Here is a 25,181-nt window from a genome sequence, read left to right as displayed (position 1 = left end):
ATTAGGACTTTAGGATTAAGGAGGAACCTAAAAATATTGGCACACAAATAGCTATAGTATCTCAGAAATCAGGGTGTTCAAAAAAAGAAGAAAAAAACAAAAATGAAAAGATATGAGAGCAAACTCACATTTTCCAATTTTCCTTATTTTTTTGCTTTAATTTTACCTTCAGAAAACAAAGAAAGAAACCATTTTTGTTGTTTCATGAGAGAAAACCTAAAAATTTTGTTTTGTTTTGTTTTTTGTTTTTGGGTCACACCCAGTAGTGCTCAGGGGTTACTCCTGGCTGTGTGCTAAGAAATTGCTCTTGGCCAGCAAGGGGAACCATATGGGATGCAGGGATTCAAACCACCATCCATCCTGGATCGGCTGTTTGCAAGCCAAATGCCTTACCGCTGTGCTATCTCTCCGGCCCCGAACTTAGAGATTTTCTATAAAGTACATTTTTATAATTTAGATATGGTAACTCTAGAGAACACAGTTAAATGCTATTCAATTTTCCTGTAGATTTGTTTTCCTTTTTGTTTTTTGTTTTTTTGGTTTTTTTTGCCTTTATATATATTGTAAGTAGAATATGCAAGAACATAGGAATTGACAGATGCAAAATAGTCAAGAGGATTTTCTTCCTGCTGGAGATTTAAAAAAAAATACTAATACAGTGTGAACACGCTTTAATTCAAATAGTTATATTTTGGTTGGGGAAGATGAGTATCTAAGCATTTTAGTGTTATATCATATAGAACCAAATGGCCTTTAAGAATATCTTTCCTAGTTTGGATTATGAAATGGTGTCAGCTGTTTGGGGATGTTGATTGAGTTTTATAAATATTCTTTAAAATACTATTGAATAAGTGCTTTTACTACAATCCCAGTGACTGGCTTTTTATTCTGCCTATACATAACTAACAAAAATTTTATAAAGTCTCAGAGATAGTTATTTTTTAAAAATCATAAAATGATTATTGAAAACTGGTCAGAGCTTCACAAATGATGGCAACAGTATTCTTTGTACTGTAAGAATGGGAAGGGCTAGATGAGGTCATTCACTTTTTAATGGTAGAATATGCATTTGCAGGGTTTTTTAAAAATTGTTTCAAATACAGTATATCATTTAATTTACAGATTAGATTCATTATCTTTTATTCTTTGTTTTGTTTTTTAAATGGTAAGTAGCCCTTTTCAATAAAAGTTTTGTTGTACATATTTTTATTATTTGAAGTACATTTTCTTTTATACTTTACATCCTAAAGTACTTATCACTTTAACTTAAAAACAGTCTGATTCATTTTTTAAATTAATATGTTTACATATTAAATTAATATGTTTACAAAATCAAATTCTTCCCTTGAAATTCAGGAATGAAAATAAGAAAACAACACACCCCTCCAGATGTGAAGATATTAAACCTTATCCTGACCTTGAACTTCCTGAGATTGAAACACCTTCTTTTGTTTGGTGTCACTTTACTCCACCTACTTTTCACTCTTTTTCATGTCGGGCTCATGTCTCTGTGTGCCCGCACTGACCTTGCAGCCTTTTATTTTCCATAGGTACATGGATATTGAAGGAAACACATAGCCAAATCTAAATTCATTCATCACAAGTCTTATAAAATTGACCCTTCTTTCTTCATCACTGCAACTTTACTGTCAACTCTGATAACTACAATTTGTGGATTTCACATTCTTTGTTCCTCCTCCAAGCATAGGGAAGTTTCTGTAAGGAAAGAGCAGAATTCAGAAAGCATTGCTAGAGGTGAAAATATTTGACAGACTGTCTAACGTTTTACCACTGGCAGTAGCTGCTTTTTTGATTACCTGTCATACTTCTCCCTGTTAAAGACAGAGCCTAGATAATTGTACAGGGTGTAAATCAAAGGCACAATCCATAGCAAATGTTAAACTAGCAAGTAGGGGTGGGTGTAAATAAGAAAGATCATTTGACCTTGAGTCTAGATTATCTTTTACTCCACTATTCTGGTATCTTTGTAGTCTTTAATTTTGGATTTGTAATTTTGACTCTACATTGATGACAGTACAATTTCAAACAACGTCAAGTGAACTAGAGTAAAGAAAAAGAAAAGAAAGTGTTGATGAGAAGTAGCCATATTCATTCTAACTTTCAATGACTAGAACTGTGCTTATTGTTCAACAGTGTGAAGATTTCCAGCCAATTAGATGAACTGGGGACTAGTGGGCAGACAGCTGTGAGAACCTGTGTAGAAACATTTAAAGACTTTGTGCTTTATGTTTCTAACAGATGACTCTCAGAAATTTTATGCTCAGGGATCACTCTTGACTTTGCTCTGTATGATTTGCCAAGAATTGAAATTGGGTCAATCATATGCTATGCAAATGTCCTACCTGTTTTACTAAGCTCTAGGCTCCATATATTATACTTTATAAATGAATGCCAAACTTACAAAATTTGTCCATGGCAAGTTGAGTTTCAAGTAGGCCATAAATGCCAGAGCAACACACACAAACACAAACACACTTTACAAAGGAATGATTGAGCTACTTTAGTAACTGGTCAACACTATTTCTTCATATCAAGCAGTGTTTAGGACCACATAAATGTTGCTCTCCTTTATTCAATCTTTGAACACTGAGAATTCACTAGATGCTAAAAGAAGTATAAAGACATAAAATACGGGGCCGGGCGGTGGCGCTGGAGGTAAGGTGCCTGCCTTGCCTGCGCTAGCCTAGGACGGACCGCGGTTCGATCCCCCGGCGTCCCATATGGTCCCCCAAGAAGCCAGGAGCAACTTCTGAGCGCATAGCCAGGAGTAACCCCTGAGCGTCACAGGGTGTGGCCCAAAAACCAAAAAAAAAAAAAAAAAAAAAAGACATAAAATACATCTTTATTGTTTGAGTTTAAACTAGTATAATATTGTCATAGAATTCAAATAGATTTAGGTTCTTCATCCATCCTTTGAAAATTATTTGTTTGAAATGTGATTTGTTTAATAACTAAGTTTGAGTGGAGGAGTTTGTGTAACATCTCAGGTCTTTGGCATTTGGTTATGCAAACTGTAAGATATATAACCAGATGGCTGCTATTCACCCTAAAATGAACAGTGAAAAAACAGCACCATGAACTCGAAAGTGTTCCAAAGCATATACTAGTGAGCACAGCTCCACCCTTTAGGAGTTTGCCTTAAAGTACTTATGCATCCACAATGTGAGTTGAATTCTACTCTCAAATACTCTAAGTCCAATATAAAAATGTATTAAGTCTTGAATGCCTTCTATAATCACATTACACTCATCTTTGAGTTTCTAGAAATATATGTTAATTATTTAAGTCATCTGGCCTTCCTGAAACGTAAATTTTTTAACTTTAACTTTTTAAATATTGAAAATTTTACGTGTGTGTGTGTGTGTGTGTGTGTGTGTGTGTGTGTGTGTGTATGAGTTCAACTTGTCCATCTTTTTGTTTTGTTTTGTTTTGTTTTTTGGGGCCACACCCAGGGATTACTCCTGGCTATGCACTCAGATATTGCCCCTCGCTTGGGGGGAACCATATGGGACGCTGGGGGATCGAACCGCAGTCCTTCCTTGGCTAGTGCTTGCAAGGCAGACACCTTACCTCTAGCGCCATCTCACCGGCCCCTATCTTTTTTTTTTTTAATTGAATCACCTTGAGATTGTTGTTGGCTAAGTTTCATTCATAAGATGTTCCAATACCCATCCCTTCACAACTTTGGATATCTTTTTAAAGTATGTTTGGTGCATTTTTCTTAGTAATAGATGATATGATTAAGCAAATATATGTAATGTGCTATAGCATAATTCTGTGTAATTTTGAATATTCTCTAATATTTCCAATAAAGATGGGTAAATCATTCACAGTGGTAGTAACTCGTTGCTTAGGAAACTCAGTAGTTTTAGGAAAATAAAAATTTGTGTGAACTTCAAGGCTTTCTGGTCTCTCTCCCAGACTACCATCCTGCTTTATCACCAGCTGTTTTATTCTGAATACCTTTTTAGAGTCATGGAAATACATATGGAGTTATAGAAACAGCCCAAGACCTTTAAGGCTCATCACCTGTTTGTGCTTTTCAAATAACAGCAATATCTGTACAACTTTTCTCTATTGTTTTTCTTCCTGTTTAAGCTGAACAATCAACATTGTGAAACTATTACTATTTTCTCCTAGTCTGGATTAGGTGACTAAAGGGCTATTGCACTACTACACAACTTGGAAGATGCCACTTTTTTTTCATTGGCAAAGAGAAGATCACATTTTTCTCTAATTGTTTCTATCTTGAATATGCCTTTAAACAGCACTCACTTCTATCTCTACTACTTTACAGTGTCTGCTCTTGCTTTAGGAATCTAAAGCTGAGGGGTTTTTTCCCATTTGCATGGTAGAAACTGGTGGTCAATAGATCAAAACTTGAGTTGCTTTACAAGGCACAAGGCAAAATTTAAATATGAAAGACTGGGTTTGTTTCCCTGAATCTGCTCAGATTGTTGACTTACCCAACAGACAGTTTCTGTGTTGGGAATATCTAACACTCAGATACTTTTCCCGCTAGAGGGGTCTGTACTGTAGCTAGTTCTCTATACTGCTTGCTTCTCTACACTAAGGAATTTTGCATTTTAAACTTAACCTTAAACTACAAATTTAAACTATAGATCATGAATATAGCTTTGTGATATAGTGCATACTTTGCATGTGTGAGAACCTAGATTTGATCCATAGCATAAAAATACATAAAATATTGTTTTACAATAGTACATTTTCCACATAAGCCTTTGACATAGTTCTCATGACATTTATATTTTTATTTGTATTCTCAGAATTTGCAGTATTATTTGCACTAAAACTTGTTTTCAGGTATTCAGTTATTATCCACATCTGATGTGGTGACTGAAAGCTGTTGTTATGAAATTTTTCAATATTTTATGTAAGCAGCTTCTTATTTTTGAAGTCATATAATATTTAGCATTTCCCTTGATTTTCACATATTGTAGAATCAGGAATACATTTCAGCACCCATAAATTTATCTTTTATTGCATTTGAAAAAATTATACCATGTAAGAAAATACTTAACAAGCCAATAGTACACACAAAAAAATTTCAATTGCCATTGGCCTTGTATTTGCAAAAATTTTGAGCTCAGGGCTATAATCCTTATACAGTAGGTATTTGCCATACATGCAGAGGTTAGATCCTCTGTATCCCCTAAGACCCCCCCGAAGTCCATGAGTCCTGAGTGCAAAGCCAGGAATAACACCTAAATACTCCTGGGTATAGATAACAACAAACACACACACAGAATTGTGTGTACAATTCTGGCCTCATATAAAATTTACATAGGTAATCACATATAAGGTGTGACTTTTTTTTTAACTTGGTCACTACCTATCCAGGAACTCTGTAGCCTCAATAGTGTTCTCACTAACATAAACTTCACACTCTTCATATTTTACAAAATGATAGTCAACTTGAAAATGAAAACTAATCTTATATGACATTCTACTGGTTACTCTAGTGGTAGAAATTTGGAACCATAACATAAGGAAAGTCTGTGGGAAGAGTAGACATGTGATCTATGGCATTTATGAGATTACCAAACTCTACTAATATCCCTATTTATGGATAAAATATTATCCATATTTTGGGCATTATGTTCACAGATAATAATTTAAATCAATTTCAAGGCTAATACCTATAACAATTTTAATGCTATTGTTCTAGAAATAATGTAAATAAAAATTATTTCTTTATTTTTAAATATGGAACACTTCACAAATTTGTGTGTCATCCTTGCGCAGGGACCACGCTAGTCTTCTCTGTATCGTTCCAATTTTAGTATATGTGCTGCCGAAGTGAGCACAAATTATTTCATTTTTAAAGTCTGAAATACACCTTTCATTTATCTCTATAACTCAGAGACATATTTTTTTAAACTCAGAGACATATTAAGTTGAATCATGAATCACTAAACCAATTTGAGAACTTAATGAGTTTAGCTATCAATATTTGCCAAGTTAATTAAAGAATATTCTATTCTGCCTTTTTGTGCTCTGTAGACACAGTCTTTTTGGCTGGTACAAGCTTTGTTACTCATAAGCTAATGAACTGAATTCTGATGAGATCATGTTTTGACGTAGGATGTGGACCAATAATAAACCTGCTTCAGGGTCTTGGAAAATATCTTAAAAGTGACAGCCAAAAGAGGTGGGAACTTGCATCAAACAGAGAAGAGAAAGGATTAGTTTCTGCTGCTAAAGATCCCTAACAGATTTATTTTTGTATTCATCATGACTTAGAATAATCAGATACTTCAGCTTGAGTTCAGTTATGAACTCATCATAGTATTTGATAAAAGATCTAAACTGATATATAGTTACAATCTTTCTACATCAACTCTGAATCTGATGACCATTTACATTTATGTGAGTTGCTCCGTTCTTCTTGTTTAGCAACTAATTTAGAATTAAATGAAAAATGCATTGGTGAGCCTGGTCTTGGGTTTGATGTTATCTAGAAAACTTGTTATTATCACTTATTATGCCACCAAAAATGATCATGTAGATTATATGCAGTATATTTTTAGATCCAGTATTAATATAATGTCTAGCTGACAACTGTTGAAATTTTGTTTATAAAAAATGCTAAAATTTTAACAAAAGTCTTAAATATTTTGCTAGCTCAATTAGAAATACCTTTCTTTATGAGTAATTTATTAAGATGTGATATCATCATCAATTTTCTGTATAAATTCTACTACTAAGTATTTTATTTATGTAGTGTCTTCCTAATTATAATACTGTATTGATATATTTGTTTTAATTTAGTTGGTATCATATGAAATAGTTTTTAATGTAATTTTATTTAAAGCAGAACTAAAATGTGCTGATTTATTTATATTTACAATTACAACATGAAGAGAAAAGCTATTTTTCATAGTTTTAGAATATATAAGCATAATAAAGATAAAAGTTTATTTTACTTATTTTGGATTTCATATTTTCTAGGTAAACTAAGAGATATAGTTATCTATGCTCCTAGTAATTCCTCAAACATTGTTTTATAACATTTCAAAGATAAAAAGTTCTGTTTCTATATGGCTTTGGTTAAAGGGATCATCTAATATCTTTAAAATGCCTATGTTTAAGTTCTATCTAAATTTCATTTTACTAGGGAAATGTCTATATCTGTAGCATTTTTAACTTAGCTCCAAGTTCTTTGTAAGTGTTCAAAAATCATTTGATGTAATTGGCAATGACATTACATCATTTGATATTATGCATACAGAAAAATATATTTCCTATATAATTATATATGCTCTGTTTCTAATGCTACTGTCATATTTGGTCTTGGAATAAAGGAAGGAAGAATCCATAAATTAAATCTTTTAGAGCATAACCTTGGGAAGAAAGTTTCTTTTATCCCCAAAATATTAAGACAGATACATGTTTTTATTTATTTTTGAGAAAATTATTTTAAACCAGAAATAAATAAAATTTCAGTGAAATTTTGTTTTGTTTTGTTTTGTTTTGGGGCCACACCCGGCGGTGCTCAGGGCTTACTCCTGGCTGTCTGCTCAGAAATAGCTCCTGGCAGGCACGGGGGACCATATGGGACACGGGGATTCGAACCAACCACCTTTGGTCCTGGATCGGCTACATGCAAGGCAAACGCCGCTGTGCTATCTCTCTGGGCCCAAAGTTTTTAGTAAAATTTACCTCTAGCATATTTTATTCTTATAATTTAATTAATATTTAAATGTCAATACACCCATTGACATTCAATATATTAAACTATAGAAAGGCCATCAGCTAGTCAGAGATGTGGCATTACTATTATAATAGTTATATATCATATATGTTAGATGTTAAATATTATATTATTATATCATATTATAATAGCATTACTATTATATTCTGTTAGAAAACTTTTTAATTATTTTCATTAATTGATTTGATCTTGGATCATTTCCTTGATGTGATGATAGAAAAAAAGAATGTCTTTTTTTCCATTCTATAATGGATGCATGTTAAATAGCACAAAAATATAATGCTTATATATATTATAGTCTATTTTTTTAAGTTTTTTGGTAAACTTATCATTTTAACGTAGCAAGTTAGAATTAGTTCCCAAATATAAGATAAAAGGATTTTTATATGTCTATTATAATCAAAATGCATTGTTTAATATGTATTTATTGACTTTCTTTACTAAAAACTATCTGGTTGAAAAACAACAATTAAAACAGAAAGCCACGTTCCCTCCCTATTTTCTATTCCAGTCCAGGAATTCTAGAAATCTCACTTAAGTGAAAACTTTTCAAGCTGATAGTAAGAATACCTTCAGAGAACATATAAACTGATCTCACAAAAATATGACAAAGCTATGACATCAATACTATGGTATTTGTATTCATTATATCTAGGTCTTTGAAATCATATATCTCTGTCCAACTTTGATCTATATTATTTCCCTTAGAATTAAAACTAGAATATTTGAATCTATTGAGAGAAAGTCTGGAATTTTCTCTTTGGTCTAAGAAAAAAAACTTTTTTTTTTTTTTTTGGTTTTGGGGCAGAACCAGCAGGACTCAGGGGTTACTTCTGGCTCTGTGCTTAGAATTTATTCCTGGCAGGTGCGGAGGACCATATGAAATGCTAAGGATTGAACCCCGGGTGGTCTGCATGCAAGGCAAATGGCCAACCTGCTGTTCTATCTCTCTGGCCCCCCCTAAAAAAATATTGCTGACTGAAATGTAAAGGGAAAAGACATTTAAAAAGGAATGTAGTCTTTGGGACCTGAGTGATAGCACAGCTGTTAGGCACTTGCTTTATGCACAGCTGACCAGGGTTTGAACCCCATCGTCCAATATGGTACTCCAAGCCTGCCAGGAGTAATTTCTGAATGGAGAAACAGGAATAATGCATGAGCACCACCAAAACAAAACAAAACAAACAAACAAAAAAAAAACAAATGAACAAAAAGGAGCACAATGTCAGAATTAAATAATGTTTCTGTGTACGCATTTGACTACTAATAGACACTAAGAACACACAATAATATTAAGTCCAGTTTTTTTTGTTTTGTTTTATTCTGTTTTTTTGTTTTTCGGGCCACACCTGTTTGATGCTCAGGCATTACTCCTGGCTAAGTGTTCAGAAATTGCCCCTGGCTTGGGGGGACCATATGGGACGCCGGGTGATCGAACTGCGGTCCTTCCTTGACTAGCGCTTGCAAGGCAGACACCTTACCTCTAGCGCCACCTCGCCTGTCCCATAAGTCCAGTTTTTTACAATAATTTCCACTTAATTATTTCCCCTCCAAATCATTTGTTTTGGATTTTAATAATCCCATTCCTCTGCTATTATCCCATTTGGAGACATGCCTGATTGAAAGGCACACCACAAGTTTGGAGAATCATGGTTTACTCTGACTCTTCTTTTCATAATAAAAAAATTATTAAATATGATGTAAAATAAACATGCACTACCATGTTATATTTGCAGGTCTCATAGTCATTATTAGACAGAACATTTCTAATTGAACTTATTTCATGCAAATAATGAGTGAGGTACTAAGAATTTATAAGCATTACATTAAGGTTATAGTTTCATTTAATGTATGACCTAAGAGTGTCAAAATCTTGCAATCTGTGTTTCACTGAGTTATTTGTTCAATAATGACTTCTTTTAGATATTCATAAACAAGAAATATTTCAATAAATCTTTGTTTTTACTATGTACTATGATTTTGGAATGCATTACTTTCTTCTCTACATATAATTATTAAATTCAGAATTGTAGAATTAAACAATATCAATACCAATAAATAGAATTAAAAATATCAATACCAAGTAGTTAGTGCCTATATACCTATGCATATTTTATGTTCAGAAAACCAATAAAAAACAAACAAAATCATTGTAGATTCCTTTGATAAAGTTGTTTTGATGGATAACACCTGTTTCCAGAATTATTCAAAGCATGTTTTATGTTATATCGGATAAAGACTAATATGATGCTCTCTTATTAAGTAAAGGAACATTGTGTTTATCCTGAACTTAATCAATATTTTCTAAGAGCTGGTAAAGAAAAACCAGCCCCAAACAAATAAGTTGACTTGAATAGCTATTTCAACAAGACTTATAAATATTATTCTCTTTCAAGCTCTATGAATATGTCTGCCAAGAAGGACAGACATAAAATGTAATGTGAAAAAACAGAGTGGTTAATATACACAGTAAATAAAATAATGATGACAAGTAATGAGTGTAAATAAAGCATTGGCATTTGATACCAAGTATTCAAATAATTGTTAATAGGCTCAGCCCAGAAACAATTTCATGACTACTCACATGCTTTTACTAGAAATTGGTAGACTGAGGAAAAATGTCAAATTCTCTCTCATTACTTATTTTATTGCCCTGTCTCCAAGGCTTGCTCTAATTAGTGTATGTTTCCACAAAATGTTTCTATTATGTGCCCTAAAGATCATGTGATCCCATCAAATCAAATGTCAAGTAAAAAAAAGTAGAGTACTGTGAAAAGAGATGAGAAACATGAGGTAAACATGATGAGTAACTTGAAGTAAATGAATGGATGAATAACAGTATGAGAGGAAAATAAGAATTGAGAAAATCACGAAAATTAAAAGAAGAAATGGAAAAAGTAGGCTAGATTGCACATATAGTAAAAGAAGAAGTGAAGAAGGAAAGATTCCTAATTTTCAGTTTGCTTTTGTACCTGGTGGTACTCAAAGCTTACTCCTATGTCTGTGTTCAGGTATCACTCCTGATGGTGCTCAGTGGAACTTTTATGGTACTGGGACTCAGACTCCAGAATACAAAGAAAGCACCTTTCCTGTTGTATGATCTCTCCAGTTTCGCCAAAATGTTCATACAATTTATCCTGAGAACAATGAGGATCCTAGGCTCAATCTCAAATCCTTGAGTGTTGAGATTTATGTGATTTTACATTAAGAAACAAATCACAAATAAGTAATAGAAAGTCACAACAAAATAATACTCACTGAAGCAAATCATAAGTGGTAAAAATATACCTATAAAATAATATTTATTGGTCACTTTTATTTTGAAGTCACTCTTAAAATGATTTAAGCCTAAGTAGTTTCTGGATAAGTGGCTAATGTTTACTAAAATCTTCCTCTAACCATAATAATAGGCATTTATCAACTAAAGGAGTATTAAATATATTGGTATAAATTGATAAGATATAGATATCTTAAAAAGGGAAAGCAATCCAAAAGCTTTTGCTAATTTTTATTCTTACCTCTTATCCTTATTTTCTATAACTTGCTAACATTGCAAGAAAAACTTATATTTGAGCTATATAACAAATATTGTTCTTACCAGATGACAAAAATAATCAAAGACATCCTTGTATCTGAAATTATAACACAACATTGTTCTTTTGTTTTTTAAAAGGGATGGAGTGTAGTCCACATCCTGCAGGGCTCACAGACCACTCCTGAGTCTGTGCTTAGAGGTCACACCTGGTGTTCCTCAGGGGACCATATTAGATGCTAGGGATCAAACAAGTATCTTGGCCTCAGTCACCTTCTAGGCAAGCACCTTAGCCATTGTATTACCTCTCTGGTCCCAAAAGAGCATTCGTTTTATGAGTCTTATTTCTTCAATCTTAGAGACAGCATGCAGAATAATCCTTTTGTTGTTCCTTTGTTGTATTTTAAAAGCTGCCTCCTCCTTCCTCTTGCTTTTCTTTTTTTACCTCTTTCTTACCATCCCTCACCTTTTTTAAGCATGCTTTTTATTCCTCTTTTATTTCCCTCTTCATAGTGTTTCTTTGCTTTCCTCTAACTCTCTATTTTTTTCCACTTCATTTCTATTCCTCTTTACTCTCTTTGGCAAGGAGCCTGGCAGAGAAACTGTCTTGGCTTCAGAAAAAAGTAAGTGGAGGGTTCTAAACTGATATTTTCATTGAATTGCAGTCCCAGTGAATGGTCCAGAAACAGTCTTGAAAGTTTCCATGACTGATTCAGTAAAATGACAGTCATCCCAAATTTACAGAAAATGAGTCTGGCAAAAAATCCTTCTTAACATCAAAAATATTTTTTACATTTCTAGCCATTTTAGGAGGATAAGCTTTCTGAATTTAATTATGTCATTTTAAATATTTGTCTTTAAAATTTTTATAAACATAGCAGTATAGACAGCTTTCAAAATAAGAGAAAATACCCCCATTTGTCTAATATTCTAAGAATATGGCTAATATAGCTCATTCCTTTCAACTAGTACATTTTTAATAAAACAGAAATGACAAAAAATATGGGCTGTATAGAAAAAAAAGTAAAGAAGGCATTTGAGAGCAGACACAAGAAAATGAGCAAAATATATTCAGAGTTCTTGAACTCTCTGGAACTCAGTCACAAGATGAAGAAAACAGGGTGATCTTTACTTTGAAAACAAAAGGCACCAATAAATGTCATGAGAAATGCATAACTTGGGCTTTGTTTCTTCCTTTACAATGGGACTCCACTTTTCTAGTCCCCATTTTTAAAACCAGAAAATATCTATAATTACAGACTTACCTAAATTGGGATAATCTGAAAAATAATTCTTCCATGGGACTTTGGCACAGTGGCAAAAATGAAACTATTTCAGCACATGATGTGTGAAGCAGTGGTTCCCAAGGCATGGGAAATAACATACAGATATTTACTTGTTCTTATATCAATATTTCCTAATACAATAGTATTAATATGATGCTTTAAGAATATAAGAATAGTAATGGATGAACCAGAGTGATAGTACAGTGGTAAAGCATTTGCGTTACAAGCGCGCCAACCTGGGACGGATTTGAGTTCTATCTCCAGCTTCCCCTATGATTCCCAAGCCTGCCAGAAGCGATTTCTGAGTGCAGAGTCAGCTGATAACTTAACAAAGACCTTTAAAAAGAAAACACACACACACACACACACACACAATGGAGACACACATGCAAAGTGTTCAAGTGTTTTGGATGAGATTTGATGCTCAGGGTTTACTCCTGCCTATTTGCTCAGAAATAGTGCCCGGTGTAAAAAGAAAGAAAAAAAAAGAAAGAAAGAAAAAAAGAAATTTCTCAATTTGCTCTCTCATGATCTTCCTGTGACATAATGAACAAAAATAAAGGAGTTAAAGCAAATATGAAAGACTGAATCATAAGCTTCAGAGCAATGGGTGTTTTAAAAGTGAGAATGCAGAGATGTGCTTGGTGTCTGTCTCTGGAGCATCTAGGGACTTCTCTTTGTGAAGTGTGTTCGACTCTTGAAGAGAGCCTGCAAGAACATCCAGGAACACATTTGAGCTCTTGAAGAAATATTGCAGAGACTCAGGCTTTCCTGGAAAAAAAAAATTAGTGTGAGAAGCCAGAACTGCAATTTCAGATTTAAAAATAGCCAAGTATTGTTAAAGCTGCTGTGTGCATGTGATTTGTTGTCTCTGTTCCACATAAAACAGAGGATCTTCCCTGAAAATCTTACCTGGACAAGACCGCAAAGGTCTGTATCACTGGGAATCACTATTCGGATTTTAGTGACAAAGTGTGGGGAGTGTCCCCTTTTAGCAAACAGTCTTGCAGTAAAGGTTAGTTAATGGACTGCTTTGCCTCTTTCACTTAGAACCAGAGCTCTATCTTTCTATTTCTGCTGTTCATTTGCCTAATTTTCCTGATGGCTGGCAGGAAGGTTGCTTGCAGCCCTAGTTCTGCTGCCTGCAGAGACCCTACCTGGCACTCTGAAGGTGGTGCATCAGCATTTTAGGTAGAAATGAATGAAAAATCAATCAAGGGGACTGCAGCAGGAGCATACACAACTCTAACCTAGTTTGTCTATAATTTTCAACTATTCATCATATAGTCAAGCAATATTTAAGATGGTAAGTATATCTCCAAATAAATGTACTGCTCCATGCTTACTCAGTAAATTTTTTGTCCTCTCCTCTATTTTCAAACAAGCACATGTAATCTGCTTTAGGAAGCTACATTAAAATGAATAATGATGTCAAATTCCATGCAAAGACTATCTGTTTGCTCAAGTTGAAAATTCAGTTATTAATTAAACTGTGTGGTAAATATCTTTATATATAAATGTATTAAGTTGTAGTTTTATGAAATAATGTAACAATGTCAGAGGTTTAATATTTTTGAGCCTGTTCCTATCCAGGTCACCATTCTTTGTGATTTGCTATATAACTTTCTGCCAAAAGTAGAATGTTTTAATTTTAAAACTTTTGCAGTGCTGTAAAGATAGAGTTAAACACTTTGAACTCTGACTACCTTAGGTAAACTGAAATTTTAATATTCAAAGCTGCAGTCTTCAGATCATAAAGACAGCTACTGTCACTTTCTGTACAGATTGGGTTAAATATTTTTACAGAGCCATTCTATGATGATAAGGCGGTAATAAGTTGTGCAGTGCAACACCCCAAAGCTTCCAAATCTCACAAGCCTCTTTCTATGTGATGCTCTCGCAGTGAAGAAGATCCTTTGGCTACAAAAATGAAGAGTTTACTTCTTCTGGTGCTGATTTCTATATGCTGGGCTGATCTTCATTCAGACAACTATACTCTAGACCATGACAGAGTTATTCACATTCAAGGTAAGAAAACACAGACTCTTGTGTGAAGTCAAATTAATTTTAAGTTACTTAGAGCCAAGTAGCTTTATGTTTTTATTGTTAGTGCTGCTACACTGACTTTGTATTTTCTTTTCTGCAAACTAGTGAACATGCTCCCTGGCTTTTGAATGCTATTGCATTACAGTAGAGGTAAGGACGGGGGTCATTTAAAGGGGAATGACTTATGAACATTCATCTGCAGGAAGTCGATGCCACTTTTCATTTAAAAAATAAAAGATGTTTATAAGTACAGCTGCTATCTTCTAAGCAGAATAGAAAGCAAAACTCTAAGTATAAGAGAGGAGAAATAGGAAGTAAACTTAGGATATACTGTCATTGTTAAACATTAGAAAGAATCTGAAAATAAAAGTTAGACAAGTTAAGGTCCAGAAAAATAGGTGGCTTACCTTATAATAATCTCCTATAGGAAGGCTTTAGTTTCTAAGATCAATAAATTGCTCATGTATTTTCTGTTCACTCAGCTGATTCATAGCCGGAGAGTTGGAGCAAGCTTTGAGGCTGCAGTACAATGCAGCTATTTTTTCAGTCCCAGACTAAGATGAGGGACATCCTGCAAGAGGAAAACTATGAGATATATGCAATAAGAAAAAGATTATTATAAAGGGAGCGTAGTTTCTCTCTGTCCCCTTGTCTGCTGAATAACTAAAATAAGAATTACATAATTTCAGTTTCATCATAGGGTGACATTAATTAAGATAAACTCAGACTAGGGTTCAGAAGCATTTTAAGTTTACTAAAAGACATACAGCACTGTTATATTTTCAAGGTCAAAAGTGCAGTTGCAGAAAACTGATTCCACTGTGAAAAAGTGTGACTTGTGAAGGTCAAATGACAGTATAATTCTGGCTAAAGCAATTTCTTATATTTATCAAAAAAAATCTGAATTTGGTACTGTCTAAATATTTCTTTTATTTTCTGTCTAAATATGTTTAGACTTATTTCATTCAGTTTTCTTTGCTTTTAACAGCTCTATTTTCCACTCTTATACCAGGAATAAGAATTGCATAATTACAACTTTTACTATGCATGCTGCTGACTCAGCTATTTTGTTTAATGTATATACATAAACCAGAATTGTTTCCTAAAGAGTGATATTATGCAGAGATTCTAGATGGAGAATAACGTCTTGCAATATTTAGCTACAAAATTAAATTGAATTAAAAAATTTAAAGTTAAATGACCCAAATATAATACCTAATCATTATTAAGTTATTTGTAATCCAATGTAATAAATTTAGATATGATTTTAGGTTATTGTATTCATATCTGTGTTATTACTGATGTACAAAACATTAAATTCAAATTATACTTCCAAATATGAGAATAATATAACAACTTACATTTTAAAAAATCATCCCTGGAGAGCCTGTATATCAGCCACAAGTATGCATAGCAAGTGAAAGTTCTGCTCCTGCCTTCTGTTTCTCACTTGGAAGTTTTGTGCTAAGCAATTTTTGATGCAAGGGACAATATTATACACTCCACTCTTTAATTCATTGAAAGTAGACTTCATTTTAATTACAAATTTATATTCTTAGAAAGTTGCTCAGGACTTTCTAATAATACAACTATAAGCCTGGATTTTTGCTTCTGGTAGTTAATAGGAATATGAAAATTGGGTTGAGATTATGATACCATCCATAGCTAGCAATTTAGTGTCCATAAATTTGGATTTATTTAAAAATTTCTTCATTTACCAAATGCATGGTAAAGTTTAGAAATGTACTTTCACTGGTAAACTTTATATACAACATGCTCATGTTGATTTTCAGGATGCACTCTAAACTTTTATAATACTATAATATTATTTTATTGCAATCATAAAAAGTTTAAAAAGAAACAATATTTTTCTCTTTATAACTCTTAGATTGAACTTTACTATTTATCTTTCTTTGGAAAAATCACAAATGGCTATAACAGCTACAGTTATGTTTTATAAAACAAACTCAGAACATGTTTAGAGTAGGTAATCTTTAAGCAGATAAATTTACTATTACTTATAATAAATATTATTTTATTATTAACATTTATTATTTTAAATATTTTTACTTTTAAAACATCTATTTATCAAAGTCTAAAAGAAATCTAAAGGAGAATATAATTTTATTCATGTTTTGGAGATCCTGGAGACTGATGGGTACAGAATTTGCCTTGCAAGCAGATGACTTGCGTTACATTTACAGCACCACATATGGTCCTCAGAGTCATGCCTGAAGTGATCCTGAGCACAGCAGCAGGAGGAAGTCCTGAGCCACCAGGTGTGCCCTCCCCCAAAAGAAAATAAATAATATAGCCAGAGAGCCGGGAGAGAGTTCAAAGAATTGGAATCATGTTTTGCATGCCAGAATCCAGAGTTTAATCTCTGACATTATGTGGTATTCTGGCACTGAGTTGGGAGAAAGCTCCAAGTGCAAAGAGTGTTCCCCAAACCAAAAATTCAAATTATAACGTCAGATGATTAGTCATCTGAATCTTAAATTCCCAAATGGGACTCACAATGATTTTGACCTTTTTTTTTGATGAGACAAAAGTATTCAACATGCATTTTAAATAGCTTTTCTCTTTCTTATTTTCTTTTTTTTTAATAATATCTTTATTTAAGCACCATGATTACAAACATGTTTGAAGTTGGGTTTTAGTCATAAAAAGATCACCCCCTTCAATGCAACATTCCCACCACCAATGCTCTCTATCTCCCCCCTCTCCCACTCTCCCACCCCCCTGGCTGTTTTCAAAACAGGCATTATACTTCTTTCATCATTAATATTGTCATCTCTTATTTTCTTTACAAATTTTTAATTTTTTTGTACTCTAAGTTACTTGGACTAAGTAATACCAGAGGAATAGTGCAAACACTCTCAAAATCTTTGTTCGCTTTGATAAAGATGCTTACCACATGATAATATGTTCCCAAAATTCAAACATCTAATTTTTAAAAATTTTTTATCTAATTTTTGAACATGCTCCTTCTTAATTATTTGTGAGAAATTGTGGGATCAATACAATACCTAAATATTTCATCTAGATTTTAAAAAAACAATTGGTGTCACAAAAATAAATTTCCAAGTGATCACTGTGCAAATAAATTTTAGTGAAAAAAATTGATCCAATTTTGCAATAGGAAACACCAAGCTTGCCATGCAATATACCAGTCTTAAGTAAAGTTTTCACATGCACTAAATTTTTCTCATGAATTATTTTCTTAAATTTATTTGACTTCATAAGAAAATGTATTTTACTTGTACATGGAAACTGCTAATAGCATGCAGAGTATTAATTTATATATCTCATATTATATCCTCAATAGATGATAATGATTTTCTCAGATTCTTCTACAAGAAGAGATACAGCTGTTACTGTCTTCTCTGTAACACTTTCAACTAATGGATTATATTCCTCATTTATTAATATATCTACTCAAATTACCTCTGAATCATTTGAAATTTGAGACACCTAGGGAAAAATCTTATATGGGATACCAATCTTTGAATACCACTGAATGTAGCTTGCAAACAACAACCAAAGAAGACATCTACATAGACAGAATAGATGTTTTTATGATCATTTTCCCACTCACCAATGAAAAATGCAAAATATAGTCAATGCATGACAGCTCAATCTTTTAGTCTTTTAGCCATGTCAGAGAGAATGTATGTTCTTCTTTCTTTCCAGTGTTCATATTCAGTGTTTTCTTTCCATTATTCATATTCAGGTCTCATGATAAGTTCAAGAGGATCTTCCCTAATGCTTCTCACTTGCCTTAGATTTTGTATAGTTTACTTGATCTATTTAGTCTTAATTAGAACATAACACAATATTGGTGCTAATCACTGTTAACAGTGGAAAAAAGGGTAGAAACTATAGCATCACACATAAAAGTAAGTACAAGTGTGCAAACCCCAACAGGTTGTTCAATGTGGGTCCTATAATTGTTTTATATAGGGACTTTTGTGAGAATTAAATGAGACAATATATGGAAAAGAGATATAAGTAAGTTTGGCAAAAGTAAACATCCAATGTTAGTCGTTATTGTATGTATGAGTCTACTGTCATGAACATGTTTTTCAAATGCAAAAGAAAGCACAAATATATTTTTAAATTTTTATTGTGGCTGAAGTGAATTACATGTCTTTCACAGTAATAGTACATAGTGACAATGAATCAGGGGCATTGATGTCCTCCCTCCACCCCTGTTCCCAGCATGCATCCCATATCTTCCTCCTTTACTCCCCAGAATACTAGTATAACTGGTCCCCACTTGTACAGCTTGCTGTGGATTAGGTATAGAGTCTCTTGTCATTGACTTTGTATTTGATGTTCAGGTTTGACCATTTTTTATTTTCACTAAATGTTCATGTGAGTGTCTAGACCTGGTACCATTCATTCCCCCCACCCACTCAATTTATGAGGCTGAACAAGATGATTCAAGCTATATGGTTCTGTTGGAGATATAGAAATAGGAAAAGAAGAAAGAGATAAAAAACCTAGGAGGAGTCCTTCTAGGTGTTATAAGTATCAATTTAGAAAAGGGCAGGGAAAAAAGAAAAAGATCACAAAACAAAACAAAAACAATAACAAACAAAAAGCAAAGCAATAACAAGAAAAATACAAAAAACATAACCGAGAAAACACAATCAAAAATACAAAACAATCAAATAAATGAAAAAGCAAATCCATCAATTACGAAAAAGACAAAGAAAAAAAAAGAAATCACAAATATTTATCTAAAAATACATATATAGATATAATTAGATAAGTATTTAGATAGAAGACTCCCATATGATTTGCAATACAAATACCAGTGAAATTTACTGTTTGGTTTTATCTTGACTCACAGAACCATATTATTATGATTATTTAGTTCTAATGAAGTTAAAATATTGTTTTTTACTTCCAGTTTGGGCCCACAGCTGGCTGTGTTCATGCCTTACTCCTAGCTCTGTGCTCGGAAATCACTTCTGAGAGACTCAAAGGAGTATATGAGGTATTGGGAACCAAACCCAGTTTAGCCACAGCAACAAAAGTGCCTTATATACTGTAATTAAGCAAGTAAGGTTGCTTTCCCTTTTAGTTGACTTCTGACTTAATGAACACAGATAGGCAACTCTGTGTTTCTTCCTACTAAGTAAAAACTTATTAGGAATAAAAGCTGTTGCCTTCAATTGCCTAAGAGAAATATATTATCACCTTTGTCAAGATAAAATAATTCTTTAAAGAAACCATTGCCCAAAATTCATGACAAATCAAAGGTATATTTAGAACTCCTGGACGAAGTGAACCTACTCAATGCAGTTGTATCATCCTTCCTGTGTGTCTCCCAAACAACTTCTTTTTTTTTTTTTTTTGTTTTTTTTGGTTTTTGGGCCACACCCGGCAGTGCTCAGGGGTTACTCCTGGCTGTCTGCTCAGAAATAGCTCCTGGCAGGCACGGGGGACCATATGGGACACCGGGATTCGAACCAACCACCTTTGGTCCTGGATCGGCTGCTTGCAAGGCAAACACTACTGTGCTATCTCTCCGGGCCCCCAAACAACTTCTTAAACTCAATTTAGCATGAGCTACTTATTTGCTAACATGCCTTCCTTCTTCGTCAGACAGACTCCATCAACATTGCAGCACCTGCTCTGGATAGTAGCTGATACATAGTAGGTACTTACTATATGTTCGTTGAGTAAAGGAATGTATATGATTAGATACTTCCAAATTACTACTCTTATAATGAGCATAACTTAAATCCTGAAGCACCCATGACATTTAGGAACACACTACACATTGTGTGGGCTTACTTAATATTAACTAAATGAGTGTTTTTATTCTGTAATTTAGTATAAGCTAAATAATAGTTTAAGAAATTTTAATATTCAAATTGCTTTAGTATAAGTATCTCATTTCTACCAATAACTCATAATACAGATGAAAAAATAATAACTCAGAGCTTTTTTGTGGCTTGTCCAAGGTGACCTGGCTGATCAGAGGCAATTTCTTTTGATAATCATTCCCTTCCTCAATTTGAGGCTCATTTCTTTCTGACCTTCTAAGTGAATTACCCTGAACTACATTTTCTGTCCTTTCTGTGTAACACTGACTTTCTACTTTGTCTACTTTATGTAATAGGTGTAACTATCTTTATCATAAGAACATATGTCAGCTCCCTAGGAGTTGGAACATTAGTCTGATTATGTCCCAAAGATCATAATAGGGACCTAGGTCTCAATTACTGAAATTAGTGCCTGTCACACAGTAGGTGGTCAATACATGTTTGTTAAACAAAGATAAGCCCAAAATCCATACACTCCTCAACAAATCCTCACTTGTCTTTCACATCTCAGGGAAACTTTAATTTTCAGGTTATGGGATGAATGGGATGCAGATTATGGGGTGAGTGGGATGCAAAAAAAGATTTGGAGTGGAGAAGGCAAATTTATCACATTTTTATGCCTGAATAACAACATTGCACATAGCAATCTTATACTCTCTGTAACCACCAGAAGCAGGATGCAACAAGCTATCTAATAGATGTGTGCCACTTTGAAGAGAGTTGAATTAACTTTTCGTGACTGCAACTCTATCCCTTTTTTATGCAATATCTGCAGAGTCAAGATCTAATGGTGCAAAACAGGAGCAAGGGAAAGGAATGAATTTAATGATGTATGTTCACAAACCATCTACAGAGCTAAAATTTAATGAGAGACTAGAAAAAAATACTTCAGCATAATTTAATCTCTTCTACTTAAAATTTATTTGGTCTCTAAGTGTGTTATACAAACTTAAATTATTTTTTCCCGTTTGAGTCAGAGCATGCTATTTGTTATCACAATACATAAACCAACAAACATCAAGAAGCATATTTTTCCAAATTGATCTGTTAAGAATTAAAATCTAAAAACTATTAGCTAAAAATTAAGAAATCCTCATGAAATGATAAAATTAGCAACATAATCAGTATTAGATAATTAATTCTAAAGTCTTTCATGGGTTTTTTATAGGGCATAAAGACAAACATGACAATAAAACCCTACATTAAATAGCAGGTTATTATTAGATCAAATTAAGCATATAATCATGTGGATATTATGAATTATTATAAAAGAAAGAAAACTGCATATATAGACAGATCATATATATATAAGATATTCACATACTACAAACATAAATACATTAACACTATACTCAGGCTGTTAAAATAAAACCCATAAATGGAATCAAAAGTGACCATGTGATAAAAAAAATATTTATTTCTTCACAATCCAATCCAAAATCAAGGCGCTAATAAAGCCCATATCAGTGAGAACAACTTCCTAGCTCATTCGAGACTTATTTTATTTTTTTCTGCCCTGTAATCACTCTCACAAAGTAGTAATCCCAATCAAAAGGACTCCCTTTGTCATAAACTCATGTCTCAAATACCCACCCTCCAAATAGTGACACACTTGGGCTGAGGCTTTAACATAAAAAATATGAAAGTATGAAGCAAACACCTTTTCAACCCAGAGCAAGAGCCTACTTTAAAAAGATTTGGGGGAATGAATAGAGAATCAAAATACATGGGTTTTTTTGGCTTCACTGAGTTTGTTATGAAGGGAGGAGAACTACTTGGGTTTAGTAGGAGTACTCAAAAACAGTTCAAATTATACATAAATGCATACATGGAAATCAATATATTTTACATATGATTGCTATACTTGGATAAATGCATAAGGACATTTTAGACGTATAGGTATGCACATGTACAATGATTATAATTTCTGTTTGCTTGTTTTTGGGCCACATCCAGTGATGCTCAGCGGCTACTCCTGTTATGCACTCAGATATTGCTCCTGGCTTGGGGGACTATATGAGACGCAGGACATCGAACCAAGTTCCATCCTAGGTCAGCCATGTGCGAAGCAAATGCCCTACCACTGTGCTATGGCTTCGGCCCCACAATGGTTATAAATCTTAAACAAATAATTAATTTTTATAGGTGGATACATCCTTTTTAAACATTTATTGATCCATATTCAGAAATATATATACATCATACCAACTTTACATCTTTTAGTTCATGTCTTAGTTTTCTTATATTTATGTTAATTTGAGAATCTATTGATTCTAAAGAATTTTGGTCTCATTCATGAAAAATTTTAGATTTGTCTGTGAAAGAACAGATCATTTCTCCTATGAACACTATTACCAAGACAATTAATATAACAAGAAAATGTACAATTACATAAAGAACCAAAGAGGCAACTCAGAAAGTAAGGCATTTGTCTTGCATGTGAATTACACTTGTTTCCCCAACATCACATATGGTCTTTTCTATAACACCAACAATGATTCCTGAGCACAGATATAGATATAAGCTATGAGCACCATTGTGACCCAACGTATAAAAATAAAATGTAAATAGAGGTGAAAGTATGGAAAATAGTGTTGTGACCAGCAGAAGGATTTTACTATTTAGAACTCTCTAACTATATCAACTAAACTGTATCACTTAAATTTAGCCTATAGGATACATCTTACAATTTATAAACATATTTAATAATGTAGAATATATAATTATTTGTTAGTCCATAAAATATTTATTAAAACAAATTTTCTGGTATAAAACCAAAATCTAGAAATTTAGTCAGGCAGCAACAAATTTACACTAACCTCTAATGCCTTCTCTGTCCCATCTTGGATGGTGAAAGGGAAAATTATGCCATAAACCAGTGATTATCTGGAACTTTTTCCAAATATGCAGAAAAAATATCTATAAATAGAGGAGCATCACCCTTTGGTTGTTACATTGCAATAACTGTGTACTCAGCTAAAGTACTAATCTATATTAGTCGCTTCATATTAAAGTAGGCTCAACAGTTCCTGTTTATCTAATTTTACCAAATGTCAAGAAAAATATTTAGAGTTCTGTACCTAAGAAAAAAATAATTTTAGCTTTGGCCTTTTATTTTACATGTAAAAGTAAGGTTTTTAAAAAGTATTCCAGGACATAAAGATCTCTAGAAATGCTGTTAAAATATTCATTTAAGAAGTTATAGAACTCAAAAAAAAAAGTTATAGAACTCAAGGAGAAAAAAATAATAGAAATAGTTTTATTTCAAGTGAGCACATTGAAATTTGTTCTCAACATTTGTTCTCAAAATAATTTTGAAATATATGTTGTATATTTTGTATTGGTACAATATTATAGTGTTAGATATGTATGACCTCAAAAATGACTGTCAAAGGGCCAAGAATGAGGCTTATATAAGTGAGTTCCTGGGTTCAATCCCAGGTTCAAACAAAGCTAAACAAAATTAAAACACATTAATTAACTTCCCACTCCTCCCTCCCCACAGCCATTAACAAACCCATTAAATGACTCTCCAGTGGTTAGTAAAAATAGTAGGCACATTAACAGTGGTTTCATTAAGCAACTTAGATTACAGTTTTTCCTCTTGATGTGCCACAGATTATGCATACATTTTTAAAATATCAGCTATCTGCATATTATCACTTAACAGTCATTAAAAAACATCTTAAGTAACTTAAATACTGAAATTTGATTGTATTATTAGTACATCACTTAGATGATTCTATGTAAACAAAACTTTATTCTAAATGTTGATAAAGTCACTTGGTGTCCAGAAAATTTTGTCCACAGATTTCAATTTTAAATTCTGAAAATTGTTAGGGTTGCTCTTAATTCTATTCTCAGGAATCACTCCTGACTGTGCTCAGGGGACCATATGGGATGCAGGAGATTGAACCCAAGTTGCCTACATTCAAGTCAAGTGACTTACCTATAAAATAAATCCCACAGGTTGTGAGATCACCACACATGAGTATTTCTGACCTCAGGCAAACAGGTCTTGTGTAGGTAGGGTAGCCACAAAAATAAATAAACGGGGGCCAGAGAGATAACATGGGGGTAGAGCATTTGCCTTGCATGTTAAAGGACAGTGGTTCCAATCCCAGCATCCCATATGGTCCCTGAGCCTGCCAGGAGTGATTTCTGAGCATAGAGCCAGGAGTAACCCCTGAACACAGCTGGGTGTGACCCAAAAGCCAGAAAAGAATAAATAAGTCAAGCCAGTCAGTGGCTTGGAGTTAGTGGCTTTTTACCTTGTAGTATCTCTGCCTGAGCATGCCCAAACCGAACTGCTCTTTCTTTACTCTCCCAGAACAAAATTCACCAGGATCAGGCAGGGTAGAGTGATCCAGGTGGATGTTTACATATCAAAGGGCTATGTGAGAAGGAAAAAGGAAATTGGGAGAACCCCTTTGTTTTGAGTTAATAATTGGGCATCATCTTACATCTTACCCACTGTACTATCTCTCTGACCCCAAAGTAGAAAATTCTTGATTGGCAAGCACACTACAATTGTCTATAGTTCTGAAATGTAATATTGGATTTACCAATGGCAATGCTATCAATAAATAGCTTTATCTTTAAAAACCACTCACAATAGAAATCATATAACCTAGCTGGTCTAATTTAAGCCTCATAACATCATGACAATATTATGTAAGAGCAAATATCCTAATTGAAGTTAGAGAAGTTAAAGCAGTTTG

The 25,181-nt window shown here is 33.3% G+C and overlaps 1 protein-coding gene and 1 non-coding gene across 2 annotated transcripts in view; one reads left to right on the top strand and one right to left on the bottom strand.

The window, feature by feature from the left end:
• Positions 1 to 5,742: 5,742 nt before the first annotated feature.
• LOC126003207 (U6 spliceosomal RNA) lies at positions 5,743 to 5,849 on the bottom strand. Its single transcript, XR_007493741.1, has one exon. It is a non-coding gene; the product is annotated as a U6 spliceosomal RNA (small nuclear RNA).
• A 7,731-nt stretch (positions 5,850 to 13,580) lies between these two features.
• HAPLN1 (hyaluronan and proteoglycan link protein 1) overlaps positions 13,581 to 25,181 on the top strand; it is a 33,318-nt gene continuing 21,717 nt past the window's right edge. The window contains exons 1-2 of the mRNA XM_049766177.1: positions 13,581 to 13,880; positions 14,478 to 14,602. Coding sequence (XP_049622134.1) covers positions 14,503 to 14,602 — 100 coding nt within the window. The 5' untranslated portion in view covers positions 13,581 to 13,880; positions 14,478 to 14,502. The remainder of the gene's footprint in view (positions 13,881 to 14,477; positions 14,603 to 25,181) is intronic.

The sequence above is a fragment of the Suncus etruscus genome, chromosome 2 (assembly GCF_024139225.1).
Source record: "Suncus etruscus isolate mSunEtr1 chromosome 2, mSunEtr1.pri.cur, whole genome shotgun sequence".
Lineage (NCBI taxonomy): Eukaryota > Metazoa > Chordata > Mammalia > Eulipotyphla > Soricidae > Suncus > Suncus etruscus.
This window is presented reverse-complemented; position numbering and strand designations above follow the sequence as displayed.